The sequence below is a fragment of the Trematomus bernacchii genome, unplaced genomic scaffold, assembly GCF_902827165.1.
Source record: "Trematomus bernacchii unplaced genomic scaffold, fTreBer1.1, whole genome shotgun sequence".
Lineage (NCBI taxonomy): Eukaryota > Metazoa > Chordata > Actinopteri > Perciformes > Nototheniidae > Trematomus > Trematomus bernacchii.
In genome coordinates this window covers 13,787,071-13,813,417 of record NW_022987698.1, presented here as the reverse complement: position 1 = coordinate 13,813,417, position 26,347 = coordinate 13,787,071, and the positions used below count along the sequence as shown (strand labels likewise).

Genomic DNA, 26,347 nt, shown 5'->3' with positions numbered 1-26,347 from the left:
TTAATTTTTTTAATATTTTAAAACAAAAGCAACAAATCCTCAGTTACGAAGCTGGAACTGTGAAATATTTTTGAACAAAAAACTTTTGAGCACAATTGCTAATTAAGTTTCTCATTTAAGTTACTTAAATCAAATGTAGGATGGTTTAATCTAAAGTAGTAAATACATCTGTAAAATAAATGTAGCGGAGTAAAAGTGCAAAGTTTCCAAAATGTAGTAGAGTAGTAGTATAAAGTATAAAACGAAAATACTTGTGTAAAGTACAAGTAACTAAAATGTGTACTTAAGTACAGGACTTGAGTAATTGAACACTGATCTTCATATTACATCCCTGTGTTCTCAAACAAACTCGACCACTTTCAAATCACAAAGTCAAGAGAAACCCAACACAGACGGACACAAGTACATGACAAGTTTTATTTTCTCATCAAATGTTGACATTTCTATGCAAAGCGTACATTTAAAAAAATATTCCCTCCTTCCTTTGGTTCCAGAGACCCCAACTGGTGAAGTTTGGATACTTGTGGCTTTTTGGGTTTCTGGAGCAAAATGAGAGAGACCGATCAACTTTGGCAAAATGATTTTATTCAGACTTTAAGGATATGGAAACCCTGATCAAGCACGAATCACACCGTCCACTGCTTCACGGGTTTCAGGAAATCTGTTGAACAGGATTTGATGTTAACTGTGAGCACAGGTGATAAAAGTCGAACAATATTACAACACATTACTATTCAAATATTATTGTTTTAAACATATGTACATACAATCATAACAATAAATAACAGCAAAATTAGAGAAGCAGCTTTGTCTGTACATTCAGAATTAAAAATATCTGATCCTTATAAACAACGTGGATAAGAATACAACAAAAAAGGTTTTAGATTAAAGTAAAATCTAGTCGTTAAAGGGTAAATTCACCCAAATCTTAAACACATATTCACTACCTTTTCTCTCCAGTCTCTCCAGATGTTTCTGAGATTTCAGCATTAAAAATGTGTTTTAAAAAATACAAAATCAACTTCTTATTTAGGAAAAGTGTCCCCAAGAAATACTGGATAATCCAGAAACATTTGATGGAGACAGATTTCTGATGTGGACCCTATTTTAACCCAATTCAAACTGTACAACATTTATTCTGGCTTTGATTGACAATTTGCTAGAAATTCAAATCGCAATTTCAATTTTTAGCAACTTTTATTATGTCATTAAAAAATATATATCTAAAAAAAACTAGCAAAAATGTCACTTAAAGTTTAATCTCCAAACTTCAAATTAGCTGGAACATGTACTAATCTGTTATTGAAATAAAAATAAAAAGTGCAATTTACAGCTGGCCGAGTTAGCCATTTAAAAAATTAGAGTAAATATGAAACTGCTTTTGAAAATCTCTATTTTAATACATTGTTATAGCATAGCAACGTCACTTTTTGGCTCTAATGTTATAAGTCTGTAGAAAACAGAAATGACAAAAAAACAGGAAGTTGTCCACAAGAAGCAAATAATAGATACAAATAAGAGGAAGAATCACATCTTCCTCTTATTTGTATCTATTATTATTTCTTCTTTACATGTAGAACGACGTGGTACTCATTAACAGAAAAGGCTCCAATAGTCTGACATGTGTTTACTAGAGGACTCGACTTGGGTGAACTGTCCCTTTGACATCAAGGAATGAACCAGATGAAGAGCTGTGGGGGAGCATCAGAAACACAGCAGGAAGTGAAAGTCTAGAGTAGACACTGAAAGTTCCCAGAATGCAATGCAAAAGAAGTAAGTGCTCACTGACTGAATGAACTCCACGTGCTCCTAAACTTAGTTTGTAATAATTTGATTAAATGCAAGAAGAACATTCACCATGTAATCTGCAGCGTCCCTGATACACACGCTCAATGTAGTCTTTGTTCTTAGATTTGCACTTTGCCTTGATATCTATGTTGAAGCACTTTGAATGGCCTTGTTGCTGAAATGTGCTTTCCAGATCAACCTGCCTTCAGTCTGCTGTGTTCATGTCAGCTGCTTTCTGTTCAGAGGGGTCCTCATACATCCAGGCCTACCACGATTCCCTGTGATGCTCAGGTCAGGTTAATGCCAAGCTCTCATCACTTTCCACCACCTTCTGAAAGAGAGACACCCAATGATTGATGAATTATTTGAAGTTCTAAATATATGCTTGAAGCTATGGCACGGCACATCCAGAACATTGGGGAGTTTAAAACTCGGGAGGACAAAGTCATAAAGTCATTTGTCCATCCTCTGACCTCCTGGAGGAGGATCCCTTTTTCCCAAACTCAAGTCATGTGAGCAGTGTTTCTCTGAGGACGCCGGGAGGATTATGGGGCGGACGGGCGTCAGTAAAAAAAGGCCGGAGGGAAATAAGGCATCGGTGTGGCGGGGCCACAGAAAGGCCGATCTGCACGATCCTGAACTCTCCATGCTGCTCCTGAACGTCTCTCCTCCTGAACGTCGCTCCTCCTGAAGTTAAAACGTTGATCCGTCACAGATGATGTTCTGGCCTCGGCCGGGGAACAGCTCCATCTGCCAGTACCGAGGGTCAGCGTACACTACACAGGGTCAAAGGTCACAGGGAACAGCAGTCAGTGATGAGGAGAACAGATCCAGCAGGCAGCGAGGTACAATCATGGCAATACAATATCTTTGTTAACTGTAGAAATATTTACACTGTTTGCTTAGTTTGCTGCCTGAAAGGACGACGCACAAACAATGATTTAGTGTGTGTGAGATTATCTATGCAAGATTTATTTATCTAAATTATATTATAGGGCAGTGACACAATATATATATATATATAAAAATTGTACAGTAGTCCGCTGTTGTAGTCAACCGTTTTGTATTTTTTCTTACGTCAACAAGATACGGTGTCAATTTGTATTCAGCTATTTCATGAGGGCATTATAATAAATTGAAAAATAATACCATATGTTTTTATTATACTAGAAAACAATTGTATATTTTCAATGTAATGCAAAGGGTTGTAATATACTTTTTTAGTTTTTGTTTAATGTTTTGTATATAAAATCCTTATTAGTGTTAGTAATTCACTAATCATTTTCTAAAAGACTTGAATACACACATTATTATTTTGGGAGGGGGACATCTTCAGGGGCTCCATATAAAACACATTGTTCATACAGGACAATCATAAGTTACACGTATTCATTGATTTGGAAATGTGTTTTAAGTAGAGATATTGTTTTGTCGAAAGGAGAAAGTTGATGTTTTTCTCAATGAAAGTGTACGCGGTATAAAACGGTGTTACCCATGTCTCCAGGGTTCAGCCACAGGTTGAAGGAGCTGCAGTGTTTCTGGCAGCGCTGGACAGGCAGGACTCGCACTGTGGGAAGACCCTCCCCCACCACCAGCCAGCCAAACACCCCCACCCCCTGAAACACAGAGCAGAGGCTGAGGGGTTATTTACGGTGAGTGATGGACGGATGCACTTTCAACTGCATTTTCACCCTTAGATCATTCAGACAGAAATGTATTATATCATGGAAAGGGCAAATGATGTCACAAGCCGCTGTCATGGAGACAAAAACATTGGGACATTCAGACTTGATCAGAAGAAAAGGGATTTTTTCTTTGCAAAATTCTATAATTGTATAATCTGTGTATAGCACCTTCCATAAAAGGATTGCTGCGTAAAAACAGGGTAATAGTGCCATTATTATTTAGAAAACAAATCTACACTTGAATGGCGTACTCATGCCTATGGGAGCAGTTTGGGGTGAAGTACCTCGCCCGAGGACACCTGTCCTGGGGCCTCATTTATAAAGGTATATAAGAATATACGCTCAAAAAATGGCGTACACCAGTTTCTACGCAATGTTTGCGATTTATAAAATACTAACTTGACGGGAAAATGTGCGGTCCTCCACGCAAACTCTAACCCATGCGTACGCACTAAGCACACAAACGGGAGAGACGAGAAACTGCGACACCGTTGGCAGAAGGAAGAATGGAGAGAAATATGTGGAAATAATACCATAAATAAAATGTTACCTCTCATTTATCAAATATGAAGAATTCATTTTCAAACATTGATTAAAGCCAATCTTAAAATGATTAAACAAACGCCTGTTTGAGACTCCTCAGTGCACACAAAAACATAACTTGGAGAAATAAATAAATACGGATATGTTATTTAAAACCACCTCGAATATGTTGTGTTGATGTTATGAAATGTTTTCTCATAAATTATGCGGTAAGCAGGAGGACAGAATTACGTCTAAACTGACGCCGTTTTGCATTTCTATAGGTTGTAGATACGAGCATGGTTTTATATACTATCACGTTTAATCGTGTTTTATGCCGTTTGCCAAGACTTGATAAGTCGCTCGTAAAACACAGGAGGTACAGTATGGAAACTAAGAACACCGTGGTAAATTGTGCAGCTAATATAACACAACACATTGTATTTCCTTTAACTGGTGGATTATGGATATATAGTTGCTGATCGACAGCTGGAACACAAACCACCAAATACAACAAAAATAATTCAGATCCAGTCGTCATGACTCCACTCCGGAGGGATTCCCCGATCATTTCTTAGTTTCTCATCAAGGGGGGTCTCCTGTCCCCGGGACAAACACACTGCCTGAGGAAGGTTATGTGTATTTTTTTTGTCATTAACTTTTTTCGGACCACTTATTTATTTATTTTGGTGACGATCCGACCTCCATGCTGCTACTCTGGTTCAAACTGCATCCACCAAACAATATGATTTATCTCGACCTCCCCACAATAACCTAAACCTGACACGGTGTGAGATGTCTTTTTTAGCTGTTCGGTCGTAATTTCCTGCGATCTTCTTCATGCAGTCAGTCAAAATGAATGAATGAATGGGCGTTTCTTTGACTATTTATAGGCAAATATGGGCGTTACGTGAAGCCTGCAAAAGCTGCGCCGCATTTCGAGTCGATTGGGGAACAGGCGTAGGAAGTAGAGATGGCAAATCCGGATCATTTTACGGACTCAGGGTCTTCTGAGTCAGTCATTGAAGAGATCCGGATCATACGAGTCATTTGAGTCAGCATGACCAAGACCGTAGAAATCCTATCGGTGAAACCGAAAAGTTGTTGCATTTCACGAGCATATTATTATTCCATATATTTTGAATATACATATATATATTTGTATATATATATATATATATATATATATATATATATAATATCTGCATGTATATTTTCTATTTCGACATGTATATTTTATATTTTATTTTATTTTTATTTCTATTCTTGCATATTTTGTAGTTTTGTTTTATTGTAAAATGCCTTATGCTGCTGTAACAACAACAATTTCCCAATTTGGGATCAATAAAGTACTATCTATCTATCTATCTATCTATTAAACTGACTGTTATATTAACCTCCGCTACACAGCTTATTTTGCTTTAATAAAAAATGTTGATCACAAAAAAAAGGGTTATTTTGCGATTTGGCAAATCTGAGTCTGCGAGTCCGCACTGCTGTGTGTTGCACACACAGTGAGTCAGGATTTGCGAATCCGAGTCTGCTGTGGACTCGTGCATGACGGACGAGTCTGCTGGATCTCTGGATCTGCTGCTATACGGTTACGGCTCCGAGTCTGATCTGCTGTGTGTTGCAGCGAGTCAGGATTTGCGAATCTGCGAATCTGCGAGTCTGCTGTTGGAGCCGTCGGCTCCTCTGAGTCCCCACGAGTCTGCAGGAAGTTTCACTGATCCGCGTCCCCTCCCCTGAGCCAAACGATCACTTCTGGCAGCTATCCTGTATACTTGCTAAAGGGTAGGTAGATGGACTTGGGGTACGTTGTAATGTGATTTTACATGTTATAAAGAGAGTAGCGAGTGACGCACTTTATAGTTTTAATTTGTACGTCACACCAAGTGTGGGAATCAAGGACTCGGGTTAATGGAGAGGGGAGACTCGTCATGACCAGCTCATTTCTAGGATCCGGGTTAATGATCCGGATGAATCAGGACTCGCCCATCTCTAGTAGGAAGTGCCGGTACGCACTTCCCTCGCCGGTACGCAATGTTTTGTGAATCGGAAAATGTCGGAACATTTCTGTACCTATTTTTTTGCTTTGTACTACGTAAGCAACCTTCTCACGTCAATCCTACGCAAGGCGTTATACATGAGGCCCCTGGACATGTTGACGGTCCAGGTGTAAAGATGTCTGTGTGTGTGTGTGGACTGACCTTGCTCTGGGAGTTGGTGCTGTGTGTGACCAGGCAGCGCTGCACGATGGTCCCGGCGCTGTCCAGCAGGGGGCAGAGCTCCGCCTTGGGGAAGAGCCACCTCAGCACCTTCTCCCTGGTCCCCGAGCTGAACCTCCTGCACACAAAACACCAGAAACAATCATAAAAACCCTCACCGACAATGTGCGGCATATCATTTCATAATACATTACATTCCATTTCTTTTAGTCGACGCTTTTATCCAAAGCAGCTTTCAATAAGTGCAAAAAAAACCTTCAGTAAAGATATCAATTCAGAATCCTGCAAGTACATTTGCTCCATAAAAACCTTATAGTCTAGTTGCCAGCTCATAGAGTCCTGCTGGGAACCCTGAAATGTTGAGTACACCAACGTTTTATGTTAGAAATGTATAGTAGGGGTCCCCAACACTTAGAAACTGCCGAATGCTAACTTGCATATGTTGGGCAACTTGCACAATTAGCATTGCATTAATAAGCATGAATTACCATTATAGCCTGTGGAGAAACTAGTGATATAATGGCTTGGCCAATGGGGACAATTTGGAGTGGTTTTGGGGATTATTGAGGATGCGGAGTCCATTTCTGACATTCAAAAATAGGGTCATATTAGTACTCCTGGTGGGCTGATTTTCATACATTTTGGGTCGATTTTGAAGATTTAGGGGACTCTGGATTCTCTGGATTGGATAGATTGTCAATTTATTTGAAGAAAAGCTGTCTACAGTAGAGATAATCATTTTCATCTTGTGCTCTCAATATCCAATGATCGCAACACTACACATCAGCACACTTTGATTAAAACTGCAATTTTTGATACTGAAAATGTCAGAAATGCATTCAGCATCCTCAATTACCACCAGAATCGGCCAAGCCATTTTTTTAACTATTGTTTACGTGGGCTATAATGCAATTCATTTCATTTAACGCAATTTATGCCCACTTGCCCAACATATGCAAGTTAGCATCCGTTTGTGCTGGGGACCCGTACTATACATTTATTACATAAAACTTTGGCGTACTCAACATTTCCAGGTTAACTATGCTGGAAACTAGACTATAAATCTAAGTCTACATTCAAAACCAATGAGTACCAGAGCAGAGTGAAGTTGGCGGGCCCCTGGGGGAGGCCCTGGTTGTGGCTGTGCAGACCGTCGTCCTCCTCCAGTAGGATGGACATGGAGTTGGAGTGAGCCAGGTAGAGCTCCTCCAGCTGCTGCCGCTGCACGCTGAGGGACTCCCCGCCCTGCAGGAGCCACATTACAGGAGCCGTTATTCTCTTTCCAGCAACGTTCAAACCTCTGCTAGTTCAATGCAACACTCACAAAGAGTCGGACAATAAAGTATTGTAAACCTAAAATTAAATCCTCTCATCGTTATGAAAATAGGACCATGCATAAAAATACATTATATAAAAAAGTATTGCTTAAATTAGCTCATTTTTAACTGCAGTCATGGGCAAGTAACAAGTATACAAATAACAATCAACTGAGATAGAAAAAAATGACATAGTCTCTATCACACTAGCTATTATCAAACAGGTTTTAGGGATTCTAGCATTAACAGCCAGAGTTTTAGTAAGTAAAGACCGACTAGGGAGAGCATGGAGCAGACAAATACTTTTACCAGAGCACAGTACTGTGTTTTCAAACAGGTCAATTTACCCAAACACGCAGTCCTTCTTAAAAGCCCCCAGCAACACCCCGGGACTAAAACCCATTACAAGTGGGCTGCGCAAAGATGCATTTTTGCTCTTACAATTATGAGATTCCAAACTCCTGGCCTTTGTTCATGTTCAACAGGAAAAACAAGAACCTTTTTAAAGAGCTACCGTGTAGAGTCTTGGACACGTTTAACACTAAAGAAGCTTAAAAAAAAGGAGCATATGTATCAGTAACTGTAATATTAGAATTCATTTGAACTCAAAACTCAATATAAGGTTAAGTTCATGCTTTTTTACACCATGGGAAAAGGAGTGAAAGTGTGTGGACGCTTTAAGTTCTGACCTTCAGCAGGACGAGCTGCGGCCCCCGCCTCAGAGCCACCGTCCCCCTGAGGCTCTCTGGGACCTCCATCACCGAGGAGATCTGAGCACAGCCCGAACAGTTGACCAGATTCTGCCGGAGAGAGCCGGCACTCCACCACTCATGGAAACCTGCAGCGCACACAAACACAGATTCACTTTAGACAAACTATAGTTCAAGTTGATGTTTCTTCCAAAAACAGATGTTGGAAAGTGGAGGTTTTAGGGCTGAAGCAAATGTATTTTGTCTTTGTTTTATCATTTGAGGCTCTGTATGTCTGTCATATTGTATTAAAGGTCACCCTACAACTAAAGAGAACAAATACATTGTTGCTCATAGTGATTATTTCATTTACGGTGCCGTTAGATGAGTACAGTTGTGAGCCTCCTGTAGTCACATGTGGGAGAGCAAAGTGTTTATTGACCACATTAAGTGTCTTTAAAACGATGAATGGATTGAAAGCTAAATATTTAGACCACATGGGAACAATCCTACGCAGCAAACACTGGACTCTAGTTCTACAAACAATAATATTAGTGTAGCTTAATCTTTATTCGCAACTAATCACATATGTCAGGATTACAAATAATAAATACAAATGCATAAGAACAAAAATATTATATTCAAAAGTGTTCATATTGAAATATCCAGTACAGCTCTAATTGGACTCCCTCCTAAAAGAAAAATAGCATTAATTTGTTCACCCTTTAGACACCCAGTACTTTCTAATGAAACCTGTGTTTGTGTGTCAGTGCGTCAGACCTTGCAGGTTGTACTTCTTGGCGATGGGCAGGGACAGCAGGCGGACGTGGCTGAGGGGGGACGACCAGTTGTAGCAGCCCAGGTTGACCAGCCCCAGCTGGGGGGCGCTCTGAGGGTACGTGAAGGCCAGCACCACCACCAGCAGGAAGCCCACTGCCACCACAAACTGCACAGACCACAGGGATGTCACTTCACTCTCCTCAAAGCAGAGACTGTATGCTCTTTACTCTCCAACCACAGGCAAGTGTTTAACAATAAAAACACTAATCTACTTACTAGAGATTGATTTCGGTCAGTTGGATCTTGGCATGAATTGATATTCATTACATATTTAATAAAATACTATCATTTATAATAAAATAAAATTGAGGACATCTGGATTCCAGCTATAACCTTTCAAAACAACAAATTCTGAAATGAGAAATGTTTGCATATACAGTATATATATATATATATATATATATATATATATATATATATACAAAAATATTGGCTTGCTTTTATAACCAGGTTGGAATCTCATATCCGTAATAAGACAAAAGCGTCTTTTTGAAACCTCAGATGTTCTCAAAGTGCATCCGTTTCTCCCCCAGGCCTATACTGAGACACTTATGCATGCCTTTGTTACTGACTCTACCTTCTGGTCTTATGAAAGGTATAATTAGGTAGACGTTGTGCAGAATGAAGCAGAACCTTTCTGACCAGGACCAACATAGCAAACATCTCCATTGGCTTTCGGTCCTGTCAATTGATGACCCTTTTAATTGTGTTTAATCCCTTCATAGACTAGCACCTGAATGCTTGTCAGCCATGCTTTTAATTAATGCTAGCTTAAACACTTCCTCTGACATTTAAATATTCCCAGGGTGAGGGCTGAGGCAAGCATTTAGTTCATATTGTCATCGTCTCTAGATTGAGCATCACAATCTCTAAATACCTTTGAACAAAATCTAAAACATTTATTTTACCTTAAAATTATTTTTATTTTCTCCCTTTCTATTGTTAAGCACCTTTTATTGCAACTTTTTTTACGTCTTCTCTTTCTCTATTAGAAAAACATTTGCCTTTTTCCGGGGCCCAATCACTGCTCCACCTGTCCCCAATACATGACCAAATCTGCCTTCAAATTAAAAGCAGGGTGTGAGCCTTTCAGGCACTTTTGTAAGCTGTTCCTTGTTAGTAATGCTACCGTCTTAACTCTTGCATGTTATTACTTGTGTTCTTTTGCTCCTCTGGATGGAGTAGAGCCCAACATGGCACATCACATCTGATCTCACTGAAGCATATTCGAGTGTCATACTGCACCAGAGTGGTCCTCTGATATCAAGGACACTGACCTGGCCATTCTGAAAGGACGTCCCTGTGAGATCATAGAAGTGACTAACTTTCATTCTGGAAAGCATGGACATGCCAAGGTAAAACCTGCTTGTTCATCCTTTGGCATGCCAGGAATGCAGCCTGGTGCCTCCAGTTTTACAAGGCAAGGCAAGGCAAGGCAAGGCAAGGCAAGGCAAGGCAAGGCAAGGCAAGGCAAGGCAAGGCAAGGCAAGGCTATTTATATAGCACCTTTCAACACAAGGCAATTCAAAGTGCTTTACAAAAAATGAAAGACATTAAGAAAATGGCATTTAAAATCAGTCATTAAAAAGAAAAGATAATAAAATAAACATTAAAAGAAAAAATACATGGATAAAAGTTACAGCTGCAGTTTAAGATGTGAATAGTACAAGTAACCAACAATGCAAATTTGGCCCTTTACTAAGGAGGAGATCTTCGGGCCTCGCCAGAAATTGGATGAATTAGATGAGTGAGGTGGATCTCATCCTAAATGCTGTCTGAGTTTACCAATTCTATATGGTATAAAAAAAAACAATATTATGTTTGCATATATTGTAAGAAAAGGTTAACAAGTCATGGGTACTGTCCACAGTACTGAATGCATGTAAGTCACTTTGGATACAAGTGTTTAGTAACATGTAATGCTAAAGTATCTTTGAGACATTTGAATTGTTTGGCTTTCTCGACAAAAACTACATTTGACAAGACTACACTGAACACAGTCGGATAACGCTACAATTTACCTTCACCTTTTCAATTCTTTTTCGATTAGAGCTTTAATTCACCGAAGTTAACTCACACGACATAAGTCTAATGGCGTATTGTCTGTTAAAATAACTCAATTATTTTTTAAATGTTAGATAACCTAATGCTATTGCAAAAGTGTGACCCTCAAAATGAATGTTTTTTTCAATGCTAAACTTGTGTGTCACTTGCATCGAAAACTCCTCTGTAGTTGTGACAGGATATACCGGGTGTTTCTCAATCGCGAGTACGCTGGCTTGGTAGCACATGTCTGCCGAGCATCTTGCTTCAGAAACAAGGCAAGAATACTTCCTGCCATTCGGAAAACGAAGAGTGGAACAGGCTAGCAAGTGTGCAGGTGTGCATCATATGAGAGGCCCCGCCTTACATTTTCCGCCACAGATTTGGGGAAATTGGTCCGTGCGCAAAGCATTGTGGGGATTTTAAGACCGCGGAGTCTACACATGTGCAGCCTCGATATTTCTCCAAACGAAGTACGCCGAGCTCGGTAGATTTCCAAGTATGCTGGAGATTGGAACAGTACTTCGGCGGCACTCGATGACGTAGTATGCTTGAAATAGTGGCTCTGCAGCAGCTTTACTCGCGATTGAGAAACACCCACCGTTTGGAAACTGTTTGAACAGATTTTAAAATGACCAAGAATCTTTTTCTGACCTGGTTAGAGGAATTTCTTTTCCTAAAAATGTTTATTTCAACAGGCTGACTTGACTCATCAAGCAACTCAGGCCCTACTTGGGACACAGCTCAGGGAACCTTAAACAAAGGCTGGAATATTCTTTTCATGAGCTATGAGATATTTCAAAATGAAATGTGGTTGTGGTAGCTGTTTAATAGCAGTTACATTGGATTTTTAAGAATGCTTTGCAGAGTTTTCACTTGAAAACAGGATGCTGCTCAAATGTTATGCTATAAAAGTATCAATAAACTGAATGGTTTGCTATGTTTGAATCCAAAAAAACAAACTGTCATTAGAAGAAATGTCATTGCAAGAAAATTAAAATGAATATCAATCCACTGCATTAAAATGCTCGCTTTTAAACCTCAATCAATGTCGTCAAACAGGTTTTTCTTTGGCTTAATTGTGTTTTCCATGGGCGCTGTTAGCTCACTTGGTGAAGTTGGTGACCCATACACTGAGGCTCAGTCCCTGCTGTGAAGGATTGGGCCCAATTTGGACAATTTATGTGGTCACCAAAAAAGTTATTATTATTTCTCTCACACATCCAAAAACCTTTAAAATCACTTTACAGTAATGGCAAACCTGCGAATTAACCACATATTTTACAGGCTGTAACTGCATTTTAAGTACTTTTATGTGACAAAGGGCTTCCTTAGTTCATTGAGTATATTTTCATTCGATTAGATGTTTTAGCAGTGAAATATTTCCCTGACCTTTATGGTGGCTCTCAGGATGGGGAACTGCGGAGGCTCTCTCCTGGGCTCGTTGGTCTCCAGGACCTGCTTGATGAACCTTTCGATCTCCCTCTCCGACATGCCGTAGCGGTATCCCGACTGCCGGAGGATGTCGATGCTCTCGGACAGTTTGTCGTAGATGCACGGCTCACTCATCGTCGTTCCCATGACGGCAGCGGTCACAGCGGCTTCTCGGTCAAACACGTTGATCTTCAGCTGCTGCGGGCTTCAGGAGCATGGTGTCACCTAGGTAGTCATATTAAATGTTTACCACCACACCATTTCATAAACAACTACATATCATAACTAACCTATTAAAAGGTGTTGTTATATTATATTAATTATGATGTGCAATCTGTGCATGGTTGTAGTGTGCTGTGAGTCTGGACCAATGGACTTCATGCCAGAGCCACTTATTCAAACAGGTTTGTTGACAAGCGCATGTAAGAGTTATTTTAGATCATTTGTGGCAATCATCAATAGCGAATTTTCCCTGAAGTAGGAGGTAACATGGTGCAGACATGTTGTATTAGTCTTATACTGATGTCTAAGGTGGCCGATAGGTGCACTGCAAACGCACTACAACAGCATACAACATTTCCATTAGCAGAAACTTGTTGCACTTTCAAAAATTATGCAAATATAAAAAACACAAATGTGCCAAAACACATGCAAATGAAGAAACATCTTCACGAACTTGACAACACATGTGCAGCATTCAGAAAGCATTCTCCAACTTCAAGAAACATGTGCAGCGGTTATTAAAAGCGCTGCAAAAATGACAGGGAAACTAAAAAAGGATGCCAACAGCTGGGACCAGACGGAGTGCTTGTTGACGTTCAGGGATGGATTATGAAGTGGACCAACTGCAACTGTCCCTGAAAACGTTCCTAAAGTTTAAATAAAACGTTTTAAAGGCTTATTTTAAATATGTGGTTGCATGATTCCTTCCGACATTATTGCAGATCTGCTGTAAGCTAGCTAGCTAACGTAGCTAACCTAGCAGTCATTTCAAATATACTGACAAAACACTTACAATAATGAAACAGACTAACTCTGCAAGAGTGACAGTTGGAAGTGTTTTGGGCTGTTGTAGTGCGTTTGCACCCGTCAGCCACTGTAGATTCCCCTCTCTACAGTTTGACTAAACAACTGGAGTTTAAATATGACACATAAACTTAAACTAAATATGTAGCTAATACAATGAGAGATTATAGGTATTATGTTATGTGATGTACCAGATCGTCATCATTACATGATGCAACATAACAAGATTTTAAAAAAAGGTAGAAAAACTTTGTATAGGTTAGCTACCATTCTGAATTTAAAAAAGGCAGTTTTTTTTATTAACCTTAAATTATTCAGAGATTAAGATTATAATCAACATAACTAAAACACATAATCATAGCATAAAAACACAACAGATGACACAACTTAAAAAGGAACTAAAAACCAAGAATAGGGAACTCACATTTTACTGGTTACCAAAAAGTGAGCTTTGTAACAGGAGTTTAATAACATTGAAATCTTAATGAATCTGCCTCTAGTTCTTTTATTTAGGATTCAAAAGCATTCAACAAGATGAATTCACTAAGTCTCAGGTATATATGCAACATATTCCATGCCAGGGTTGCAAAATACTTATATGCCGTTTGGGACAGAGAGCATACTGTAAAGAAGTCCTTTGAAAGCAAATAGTACAGTCAGGCACTTATCTGCGTAATAAACATGCTGATTTAAAACACAGTCAACTTTTGTTCATGTCAGCGAGGACATGTAAGAGGAGACAGTATGAGCTCCCAGGTGTCCTCACAGAGACAATAACAGACTCCCAGGTGTCCACATGGTGACAATAAGGGATGCCCCTACATGTAAAGCAATAAATGGACTTGACAAAGAAAAACTCGTTTTATCCCCGTCACGCTTCGTTGAGTAGTTATATCTATAAACCATAACACTCTAGAATCTAGATAATATAGATTATCTTGCTTGGTGGTTGTTACAAGCAATTAAGAGTATGTTCAGTTTGCAAATTCAAAAACATATTTTTTTAAATAGGACGGTAGACACATTTTAAAATCAGGTATGATAATTATTGTGTTTGAAACGTTTTTGCATAGTTAATCTAAGTATTTAAAGGGATCCTGCCCAGATATAATATATAAGGGTATGATATAATTAAGCTTCACCCTTTACAGTTAATACATTCTGTTTCCCCTTTATTGTTCTGTTTTAAGTGCATTCTTCTTGAATTGTGTTTAAAATAAGAACAACATATATTACTATAGCAGCTACTACTTTAAAATGGATACATTAAAATTAAGTACAAGTACTTCAAAACTGTACTTAGCGTTAAGTGCTTGAATATATGTACTTTTATTTACATTCCATCACTGTGTAACACAATAAATACCACCAGCCCAGCTGCTGCTATTACACATTGATATATAATGTCACTAGAAACTCAGTGAGATTAACGCTGATGATCAATAGATATATGTTATTAGAGAAAACGTACTGACATTATAAAAAACAGCACAACAGAGCTGCTCCACTGACAGCGGTACAGTGGCTGGTGTTAGCCTCGGCTTGTTAGCTTTCATTGACACTTTACGTAGCTTCAGGAAAATACAAAATACTTTATCCTCACCTTTAAAGTGACGTCCACTGCCTCTGTGTGGGTCTATCCATTCCTACTTTAAATACTAAAATAAATGTTTTTTTCTCCAAATAAACTAGCTAGTTATGGGCATGGCTAGCACTTTATATATAATGGGTAAGCACAAACAGCTAGGATACTTCTTCTTCTACGATTTTTTTTAACGTTTTTAACTGAGGGTTGGTAACCAGCGTTACCGCCACCTTCTGCTTCGGAGTTTAAATAGGAGATTAAATCATCATATCAATTATTCCTGTTTATCAGATAAAAGAATGGGAAAATAAACTGATTTATTCGTACGTAGATTCGCTTGATACATAGGTTATTTATTTGTTTTATATTAGGAGTTATTACAAGTTGTAACCACCACCTGATTTTCTTAGGAATGCAAAAGACAGGAAATCCCTTTTAATGGGGGATACTGGGGGAAATGTATTCAAATTCATATAAGAATATTTACTTGAATCCTGATTAAACCAGGCAAAATACATTATGTTGGTAATCTTTATCTTGTTTTCATAAATGACTTTTTAGTAATATTCATTTTAGTCTGCCTGCATATAGAATTTGACAATAAATATATGACAAATGGTTTTATTATGACATTATCAGACTCCTAAAATTAATGATACATAGTCCTAAATATGCATTGCCATCAAAGCCAGCAAGTACATTTACGTCTCCTTACTCGAATTCAATTGCTCCATTACATCATCTGATAATCCAAGTAATTAAGATTAACCTTATTGACCACTTGGTAAAATTCACTAGCTGATGAACGTGTTAAACATATTGATGCATTTTAATACAATAATACAATCAATATAATTCTGAAATGGGCGGTCCTGTAAAGAAAGTACTTTTAATTTTGATACTTAAAGTGTAGTTTGATAGTAATACTTTTGTACTTTTAACATTTTGAATGCAAGACTATTTGTAACAGATTAGTTCTACACTGTGATAGTAATTTTACTATTAAAATATCTAAGCACTTCGCCCACCTCTGCCTAAATGTTTTAAAATGTGTGACAGTTGTTCAGATAGTTGTATGCTAATTACAAAGTAAGCATATTAATGAATCCGTCTGAAAAATTCTGAAAAGCTGCTTAATTCCTAGACCTCAATATATCGCTTGAATTGTGTGTGAGACGATCTCACAATTTTGAAATTCCTGATTTTCACAGGACAATTCCAGTTGTAAATCATTTAACCTTAGACTATAGACTTAGGTTTTACCCATAGGTTTTACCTAAACTTTGTGGGAGGCTGAACCCACGTTTCAACGCAAATCAGCCAATGATAGCTCAGTTTGTTTAAAAGGAAGTCCCACCCCCCGCTTCCGTGTCTTGTGCAACAGCAACACCGAGCTGCGTCAAGCTGCAGAGAGTCACAGGATCAAGCTGCAGAGGACAAAGGCAAACTAAAGAAAGTAAAATAGTTTCAATAATGTAATGTAATTGTATTTGTATTTTATTAATGACAATTTCTTATGCAAACTGAGAACAATAAAGAAACCGATACAAAAAATTAAAATATCGAATGACAAACAGAGTTATCACAAAATAAAATAAAAATAGTATTTAATGTTACACCGTTAAAAAACATACTTCTTTTGAGCATTTACCTAAAGAGTATTTTTTGTTTGTTTAAATGGATAGGGGATACTATACCACTAGCCTACTATACATCATAGTGTCTCATATATTTGTATATTATGTTAGTATGTTTTGATTTTTGTATTAGGTTCTTTATTATATTTATATTACATCTTTACGAAAACAGCACACATTAGGCCTTTATTTATTGATTCAGTCATCATAAGTCTGGCGTCTCGTCTGATGCACATCATGCACTTGCAATGTTTTGTCTTCATATGGTTTTCTGAAGTTTTGTATTCAACTCCATTAATATCGGTTTGTATATAGGCTATCTTAATTTAAAATATTATTTAATCTCTATATTCATCTGTTCTAATTATATCTTTAAGCTGCCGTAGTAACCACATTTCCTCTGCGGGAATCAACAACCGTGCATACTATTTTGTATCACTTATACCTTTTTTTACAAGTGATAAAACGTTTTATTTTGAAAGTCATTACAGGAAGTGCTAGTTGTTATCATGTCTACCTTGACACAGCGATTTCATAGCAAAACATGCATATAAACTAAAACGGGACAACGTTTCTCAAACTAAACCAAACTTCTCTCACGTTTAACATTTATTCTTGAATCGTGAACCCATCCGTTTCTTCCACGTAAACCAGGAGGTTATACGGGTTCAAACCGGTGTACTCCAGTGCTGTGTTCACGGTCAGCGTGTTGTTGTTACCGGAGGTCAGCGTGTTTCCAGCTGAAACCAACCCACCGTTCAGATGCTTTCCCAGGGCAGGACCATCACCTCGCTGCTGCTCAGGCCAGCCTCCAGGCTCCCTCTCTGGCTGGGAAGAGCCGCCAGCTCTCAGCCGAAAGGTAAGAGCACGTTAGCTGATTATTAGAGCCACATAGCAGCTAACATTAAGATAATCCAAAAGTGACGCAGTTGAGTACTTCACAACATATATAACCTAACTGATGTAACGTTATGTGATCACTGCTTTTAAGGTGAGAAGAAGGCCTTAAAAATGCAAAATGACTTCAAAACAACAGGTCCTCGAGAATAAGTTGAATGACAGAAAATTAATTGACAGAAATGTTTACACGTAATATCATATTTTTAGTAATTTAAAAATAATTATAACTTTATTCATCCTGAAATAGCGTATTGGGCCAAAGCTTGCTCAACATTGTAAGCCTAACCAATAAAAGAGTAATGAATAAAAGGTGTACGAGAAGTAATACAAACACCAAATGTAATGAAATAAGAAAGTTGAAATAGTTAAGTAATGGCGTGACCTGCCTGTTATCCAATGCAGTGTTTTGGTCCAGGATCTGCAGATCAGTTGAAACGGTTGACTGTGAAAAACAGCTGACTGTCGTTTGGTGTTGAAATGTAATGGATTATCATTATTTATTACCAAATACAATAAACGAACACTTACCAAATACATTGTTCATGGTTATGAAGGGAGGCCTATTTAGTTACTATTTTATTTATCCTTTTTTTTTTTAAAGGGCGACAACGTTTTAAAAGCTGACACTATAACTGAATTACTTTTGTTTACCTTTTAAATGTTGTTACATTTCACATGAATTCTATTATTTTATTAATGATGTTGTAAAGGCATTTGTATTGAGTTTTTATTTTTATTTTTGTGCTGTAGAGTTGATGGAGAAAGATGAGCTGCGCCCGCTCTACATGGACTTCCAGGCCACCACACCCATGGTAACTGCTACCAATCATATTGTCTTGGTCACAAGGTCATCAGAGGACGCCCGATGAGTAACTGACCCTAATGCCCCTTTCACACCAACGCGGTTCCAGGGCCGGTTCGGAGCTAGAGCCTGATAAGCACAGGTTTTTCCTGTTCACACCGCAGCGGAGCCGGGTCTTTGCCCCGAAAACCGGTTCTTACCAAGCTGCAAGCTCCAAAAAATTGTCGGTCTAGAAGCAAGAACCGCATACGTCGGAGGCGGGGGCAGGGGCGGGATCAACCTGGCAAATAAAAGTTGTAGCAAGCAGTAGCGCTGAGCAAAGTGACTAGAACGCAACCACACACTTTATAAAGTCAGGCAACACTAACCAGGCTTAGTGTGATTCTGTTTATTTGTACCTTACTTTGACCATCCTTTCGCTGCGTTGATCATTGTGGAGAGCAGTCAGACGTTTTGTTTTGTATTATAGCAGCTATCGGATGGAATCAATACACGGGCTGCACGGGTTGTCATGTCCGACTATCACAACTAGAATCATAATGAAAAATACGCCGATAAAATGTGTCAGTAGAAAACGGCTTATGCCACAATAGGATAGCAACAAGTAGTCAAGATAGTCAGTTTAGCTTCGGTTGCTATGCTAACATCACCCATTTTATACCAAAGAAACTTTCATAACAGTGTTGTGATAACAGCGGGCAGCACTGCAGCGGTCGGTAAATGCCACTGAAACACATTAATAAACAATTAACCACGGCACTCTGGAGAAAAGTACAAGGGTTGAGAAGTAGTTAATTAATTTAATCTGGCTTCGTATGATTAAAAGCAACACGATCATCGACCCGACGCAGTCCCCCATTGTTGTTGTTGTGAGCGCCGTTGGGGAGAAAATCAGCGACGTAAACGGTGACGTCATGACGCAGCCGCGGCAGCACCAGTCATGGGAGCCTGCCTGCAGGCGGCAGTCTCAGGACACCTCCACTCTCAGGACAGGAAGTGCATGCACGCTAAGAATTACAAAATAAAATCGCCACTATCAGTACAGCGCCACTTTCCGAACAGGAAATGCACGCAAATACAAAATAAAATCGTACTGACACTTATTATATACATATGTATGTATATATATATATATATATATATATATATATATATATATATATATATATATATATATATATATATATATATATATAAAAAAATACGGACACCTTGTATTGTTTACTCTCAGTAGCCAACAGCACCACTTTCCGAACAGGAAATGCTCGCTAATACAAAATAAAATCGCACTGACACTTATTATATATATATATATATAACGACATCTTGTATTTTAGTTACACCCGCTAGACAACAGTGGAGGGTTCGAGAAGCAACCGTGTTTGCCGGGGGACCCCTGAGTCAGACAGTGCGTCTTGGTCACGCTTCATATCGGCCGGCCCGGGAAGGAAGAGACACGCAGAGTGGGGGAAGTCCCCCACCCCAACGCAGCACACCCTCCCGGCCATCAGAGTCGAACCCGCAGTTCGGAGGAACCGACCACCAGAGTACCGGCACTAGGCCCGGCCGGTGGAGGCCCTCCGATGGTGGGTCGCGTTTGCCATTCGATCAGTGAGAAGAGAGGAGAAAAATGCAACAAAAATGGTCAAAATCCGTTATATCGATATATGGATGAGTGTGGGGGGGGAAACGGCTGGACACAGGCCATGGGGGGACACCCGAGACCGGGCAGTGTCCCCGGTAGAAGGAACCGGGGAAAGTGAAAAAAAGAAAATAGGCACTCGTGAGGCGAGCAGAGTCCCCTGTCAACTCCTGTTACATTCCTCCATGGTGTCATTTGAGCGAAAAATGGCTAAGTCAACTTTTACGAGAACCAGGCTGGTGCATGGTGAGCGGACTCATCACCTCCGTGATGATTCTCCATTGTGATTTGAAAACTTCCATCAGACGTGTCCTTCGGGGGGCAGGGAAAAAAACATGTTCGTCAGAATCGTCACTTCCTGTACTGAGAGTGGAGGTGTCCTGACAGAGCCTACACCGGAACTGTCCTGAGAGTGGAGGCCTGCAGGCAGACCCCTCTCGCACCAGTCGGGCTCTGGGCGGTGTTTTATAACGGTGGCTGAAAAGAAAAACCGTTTCCGAACCAGAAGAGCGCAAGCACAGAGCTAGAACGGGAACCGCGTTGGTGTGTGAAAGGGGCCCAACTGCCACTTTTGACTTATTATTTTGATATATATATTTAGATTTTATTACACATTTTTCAAGACAGACACACAATACAATCATAGACATACTGTAGCTATCAAAAAGACAAGACAAGACAAACAAATTACATGTTACAGTGTTACTTTATTGTATGCATGTGCCTCAATTTAATACATAGTGTAACCATACATGCATGCACTTGATCTTGCATCAATACATGACTTTTTACACATGTATTTGTTTGGGTAGGACCCCCGAGTGCTGGACGCCATGTTGCCCTTCCAGGTCAATTACTACGGTAACCCTCACTCCAAAACACACGCCTTTGGATGGGAGAGCGAGAGTGCCATGGAGACAGCCAGGAAGGTAGGGATTAGAGAAACAATCAAGTTATACAAAAACAGAAAAAAAGGTTTTCAAAAAGCTCTAGTAAATGTCTACCCATTATATAATCGTCTGCTGCAGGAATGAGTCAAAATAAATGTTTTTTTAAATAGGATTTTGGTAAGATGCCTGAAACACGGTCTGCGGTAAACACATTTTAGATGACTCTATAAAACACGTTAAATTACTAAATTAAATGTCTGTAAATGCCACTTATGAAGCTTTTATTTAAAAGTGATTGCTAAATGAGACTTAAGAGGTTTACCGGCTGTTACAGTCTTTTTGTGTTTTTATTTGTGATCTGGCAAACTGAGGAAAGGATTTTGTAGAAAAGGTTATGCAAGCAAAGTCTGTAGGCTAGTGGTGGTGACTTAGGTCAAAGGGCCATTGTGTCGTTTTTATAGCTTAACAACAGTTATTTTACTTTTTGTAATTGCATTTTCAAGTGGTTTTAATCATGAGGATTATCTACATATGTAACTATCAAAACCTTTTGTTTGCCACTGAACTTATTTTCTCTAGTATTAAACAATAACTGCATTTTGGTTGAGGAAACCAGGATAATTCTAAGTGCCATGTTGGCCAAAAGATATATCATCCCTGCATCACTTGGTTCTTTTATAAATACTTAACCTGTTTCTGATTCTGAACAGTTTGTGCTCATAACAATGCACTGTGTAGTGTGGTGTAAACCATTATTTGCTTTTATATTTTTGTATGTTTATTTGTTACGTAAAATGTGTACTTAGTTGTGTATATAATTTGATTAACTCTGAATTGGAGAGAAAGAGAAACTGACTGTGTGTTTTCTCTCTCTCGTTGAGCAGCAGGTGGCTGATCTGATTGGAGCAGATCCCAGAGAGATCATCTTCACCAGCGGAGCCACCGAGTCCAACAACATGGCCATCAAGGTCTCACTCAGCTCCTCCTCTTCATCACTCCGTCTCGCTTTTGGTCACAATAGCTCTCTGAGCGTTGCTATATTTTCTCTGCACTGTGGTGCATTTTTTTAAATTTAAACAAACAAAACATTATTGAGAAAGGAAAACAAAGATTTTGGTTGCTAACAGGAAAGTTCAGTTCAACTGTCAGCCCTTTTGTGGAGCAGTTTATACTCATGACAGAGAAGATCAAATAAAACTGAGGCATTTTTTAAATAGTTTTCACAAATGTCGACTCCCTTGCCCTGCGTCCCCTCGATTAGTTCTCTTTTAATATATTTCTAAATTAATAGAATAGGCTTACATTAGTGAACAAATCCCATATAATCACATAACGGTAGTGGATGGAAACAAATTCTACTAGAATGTGTGATACCTGCTGTTGGAGTACAGTGAAAAACAACACTGAGTTTTAGCCCAGTCTTTAGAGTCCGTGCTAACCCTGCCTCTTCCTCTCCTGCAGGGAGTGGCACGGTTCTACAAGGCCAAGAAGCGTCATGTGATCACCACGCAGACGGAGCATAAATGTGTTCTGGACTCTTGTCGTGTCCTGGAGTCTGAAGGATTCAGCATCACCTACCTGCCAGTCCAGTCGAACGGACTGGTGGACCTGGAGGTAAACACAGAGTAAACATACACAGCGAGTACAGACAAGATGCACAAGTCATTGTTTCTATAAAAAACTGTGTGTGTGTGTGTGTCCAGCTGTTGGAGGCCTCCATCCGTCCTGACACCTCTCTGCTCTCGGTGATGACCATCAACAACGAGATCGGAGTCCATCAGCCCATGAAGGAGATTGGTAAGCATGGCAACACGTTATTCGCTCCACACATTGGGCAGGAATCACATTTTAGAATGACCACATACAGTGTTTCACCTATGACCCAGGCCAGGTTGAGATCCAAGATTCAATAACATTGGGCACAGCAGACACCTCCATTTGTTCTTGAAGAGGTGCAGCATTGATAAGTCACAATGTAAAGTAGTCATTAGACAGTAGTCCACAATTGTTGTTGTTTCATAGTGCAAACGTATTACTCAACACTAAAATGGGCATGCACAAATTGCGGTCATAATTTCCCAAATACTCAATTTTACAAATAATAAATCTATATCTGCATAAAACTTTCATACACAGAATGCAGCTGAAACTGGACGCAAATACAAAGTAACCAGAGTTTTAAAATATATTGATACATTTGCACCCAAGAAAGCGTTTTCAAATATTTACGTCTTAAACTGTTTTTTTTGTGTGTGTGTTTTTAAAGGCCAAACGTAGAGGAGAGGAATCATGTAGATCCTTCATCAGATTCCTGTACTTACGTTTTTAAGTCTGTGATTTAATTTAGTGTTCTGATCGAAACTGTTAAATAATTAATCTGTACTCCTTCTGTCCACAGGTCGGATTTGTCGCTCTAAGGGAGTCTTCCTCCACACTGACGCCGCTCAGGCTGTTGGGAAGATTCCCCTCGACGTCACAGACCACAAGATTGATCTGATGTCCATCAGCGGCCACAAGCTCTACGGCCCCAAAGGTTAGCCGTAGCATTGGTCTAGATATGCTTTAACTGTTATCTCATTAGACAGTCTATTAATGCAGCTCATTGCATCAATGTGGCAGTTCACAGTGCTTTCCAATTGCATACAACTTGAAATGTGAAATGGCTGACACTGTTAAAGCTGCAGATGCAATCCAAATACTAAGAGAAGCTGAAAGTGAAAGTGTCAAAGGAAGCTCAAGTTTCAATTTCAGTGCAAACGCTGTCAAGTGTTGACAATATTTGAAGAGATTTAAGCAGTGTATAAAATGTCATTGACATGTAACAGGTGAAAGCAGTTATAGTGAAATTGAAAGTAAGTAAAACATGTTATTAAAGAGTAAGCAGCATGTATTAATAGAACAGATGGGAGGCAAGTTGTGGTGATTGTGGTGCTTTCAGTGGACCTGCTTTGAAGTTACATTGCCAGTATGTGTGTGTATACAGGTGTTGGTGCTTTGTACGTGCGTCGGCGTCCCAGAGTGCGTTTGGAGCCTCTGCAGAACGGGGGCGGACAGGAGAGGGGGCTGCGCTCCGGCACCGTCCCCACCCCTCTGGCTGTTGGGCTGGGAGCCGCCTGCAGCATCGCACAGCAGGAGATGGAGGTATACAAGCATACATGAAACACCCTTTCTCAATTCAAATGTTCAAACCAACTGAGATCCGTCTGTCCACCGCATGTACGCACACACACGCAGCTACACACTGTACAACACACACCTACACACTCCTACAGCATATAATATATATCAGGATACAGCCGTTGTGTATTTTATTATGTGAAGCACTATATGGTTTTAGAAAAATATCTGCTCTTTGTTGTATATATCTACTAAAGCCTACAAATAAAGAGTAATTTAGGCCTGTTATATATATTATTGAGGGATGTATATTATTCTCACTGTTCTGCTTTCTGCACTAACCTCAGCAGCTGGTGTCACTGTAAACATCGTGTTGTGATTAAAGCAGTTCTATTAAAAACACAAGTAGCTTAATATCAGTGGATGCAGTATGCAGAGCTGTCATTGGTTGAGATAAGTCCAACTGTGCGTCACGCCTCCTTTTAAACATCACTGTTGCCTGAAAGACATCCCCGGAGGATACATCAGTGTATCCTCGATTATAGCTCCTCCAGAGAGCCTCCTCGATGCTCGATGTGCATTTAGAGAAATGAGATGTCCTTCAACATGGCGCGCTGAAATCGATTTCCGGGTCACTACCGGAGGAGTCGAGGAGGCGGAAATTTGACGATTGAGAAAGGGCTATTGAGGGAAATGTTTCCAAACATCCTGGTAATAAATGTGTGTGTGTTTCTGTGCAGTATGACCACCACAGAGTATCCATGCTGGCTAATCGTCTGATCCAAAAAATCATGTCCGAGCTTCCTGATGTGATCATGAATGGAGATGCAGAACAACGCTACCCCGGTAAACACACAGAAGTGAAACTCTTGCACAAAAACACACCACTGTGACATGCTTGAATTTCAGACTAAATGAGTTTGAAAGTGCTTGAACCAAAAGTCAGAGGTTATGTTGACATGTGATGTCGACAAAAATGTTCTTATTACAGTAGTCAAGCGCCATGACTGTTTCTGACTGTTTGTCTTTGTGTTTCAGGCTGTGTCAACCTGTCCTTTGCCTATGTGGAGGGAGAGAGTCTTCTGATGGCGCTGAAGGATATCGCTCTGTCTTCTGGGAGGTCAGACACACACTTTATATAATAAAAAGATTCTTAGAAATGTAACTTTACCGTTTCGTTTTTGACCATTGTGTTTATGGATGCTTATGTATGTGTGCATAATTATTGTCCCATCAAAAGCTGCCATGATTAATCAACTAATTGATTAGTCAATCAACAAAGAAAATGGTATTAATCAGACACATTTTATTAAAATGTATGCAACAATAGCAGATAATGCAATTTTTTGCCACTAAAACAATGTATTTTGGTAAGAAACACAATTGTTGACCAGTGAAACTCCACAGCACAAAGTGAAAACATATATACAAAAATGAATGATTGTTTGTTTGTGTTCTCACAGTGCCTGTACGTCAGCGTCTCTGGAGCCGTCGTACGTCCTCAGAGCGATCGGAACTGATGAAGAACTCGCCCACTCCTCCATCAGGTACAAAGGCTGACATCATCACCGTATTATGTGTTGCCAGAAGAATTAGAATGGAGTAAAAATGTAGAGTAAAAAAATCTTAATCCTGAAAAATTATCCTGTTCATAATTCCAAATCATTGTTTTTGTGGAACATTTTTTGAACAGCAGAGATTTATGGACAAAAATACATTTTTCTTTTAATCTCAAAGACTAAAACATCTGTCTGAACATCAGCAATTGGAGGTGATTTTCTGTTCTTTGGTTTGACTTCAGATGAATGATTTGGAGGTTAATGTAAATGTGTGTCTTTCTTGTGTGTGTGTGTGTGTGTGTGTGTGTGTGTTAGGTTTGGTATTGGCAGGTTTACCACAGAAGAAGAGGTGGACTACACAGCGAAGAAATGTATTCACCAGGTCAACAGGCTCAGAGAGATGAGGTGAGTTCAACTGCATCTGTGTTTTCTTCTAACACAGATTATTCCGCTAGTTTGGTCATCATCAATTCAATCGGTAAAAATAACTCACCAAAGTTATATCTAATAAAAGGGTCACAGTCAGTCAAAAGAAGACTAACGGAAAGAAACATGAGCAGTCAAACTATCTCACTGGTTAGTGTGGAGGAAATTCTTAAGAGAAACTGATAAATGATTCATGGTCAAAGTTTGTCTTTTGTTAT

The 26,347-nt window shown here is 39.3% G+C and overlaps 2 protein-coding genes across 3 annotated transcripts in view; one reads left to right on the top strand and one right to left on the bottom strand.

The window, feature by feature from the left end:
* Positions 1-563: 563 nt before the first annotated feature.
* Positions 564-15,322, bottom strand: cunh6orf89 (chromosome unknown C6orf89 homolog). Of its 2 annotated transcripts, XR_004556605.1 has the most exons (9): positions 15,175-15,322; positions 12,504-12,770; positions 9,009-9,174; positions 8,229-8,377; positions 7,317-7,468; positions 6,206-6,341; positions 3,281-3,404; positions 1,858-2,564; positions 564-661 (listed from the first exon to the last, which is right to left on the bottom strand). XR_004556605.1 is itself a non-coding variant. In XM_034138872.1 (8 exons), the coding sequence occupies exons 2-8, from the start codon at positions 12,690-12,692 to the stop codon at positions 2,482-2,484; spliced, it is 999 nt and encodes a 332-aa protein (XP_033994763.1). In that variant the 5' UTR covers positions 12,693-12,770; positions 15,175-15,322; the 3' UTR covers positions 564-2,481. The 2 variants fall into 2 exon arrangements, 1 of the variants encoding a protein (XP_033994763.1); XM_034138872.1 differs by having other exon boundaries at positions 564-2,564.
* Positions 15,323-17,311: 1,989 nt separating this feature from the next.
* The window catches only part of nfs1 (NFS1 cysteine desulfurase), a 16,020-nt gene continuing 6,984 nt past the window's right edge, over positions 17,312-26,347 (top strand). Inside the window, exons 1-12 of the mRNA XM_034138871.1 lie at positions 17,312-17,652; positions 18,444-18,505; positions 20,950-21,066; positions 21,912-21,995; positions 22,489-22,641; positions 22,731-22,824; positions 23,426-23,560; positions 24,011-24,168; positions 24,885-24,990; positions 25,183-25,264; positions 25,608-25,691; positions 26,019-26,108. Of these exons, the coding sequence (XP_033994762.1) occupies positions 17,556-17,652; positions 18,444-18,505; positions 20,950-21,066; positions 21,912-21,995; positions 22,489-22,641; positions 22,731-22,824; positions 23,426-23,560; positions 24,011-24,168; positions 24,885-24,990; positions 25,183-25,264; positions 25,608-25,691; positions 26,019-26,108 (1,262 nt within the window). The 5' untranslated portion in view covers positions 17,312-17,555. The remainder of the gene's footprint in view (positions 17,653-18,443; positions 18,506-20,949; positions 21,067-21,911; positions 21,996-22,488; positions 22,642-22,730; positions 22,825-23,425; positions 23,561-24,010; positions 24,169-24,884; positions 24,991-25,182; positions 25,265-25,607; positions 25,692-26,018; positions 26,109-26,347) is intronic.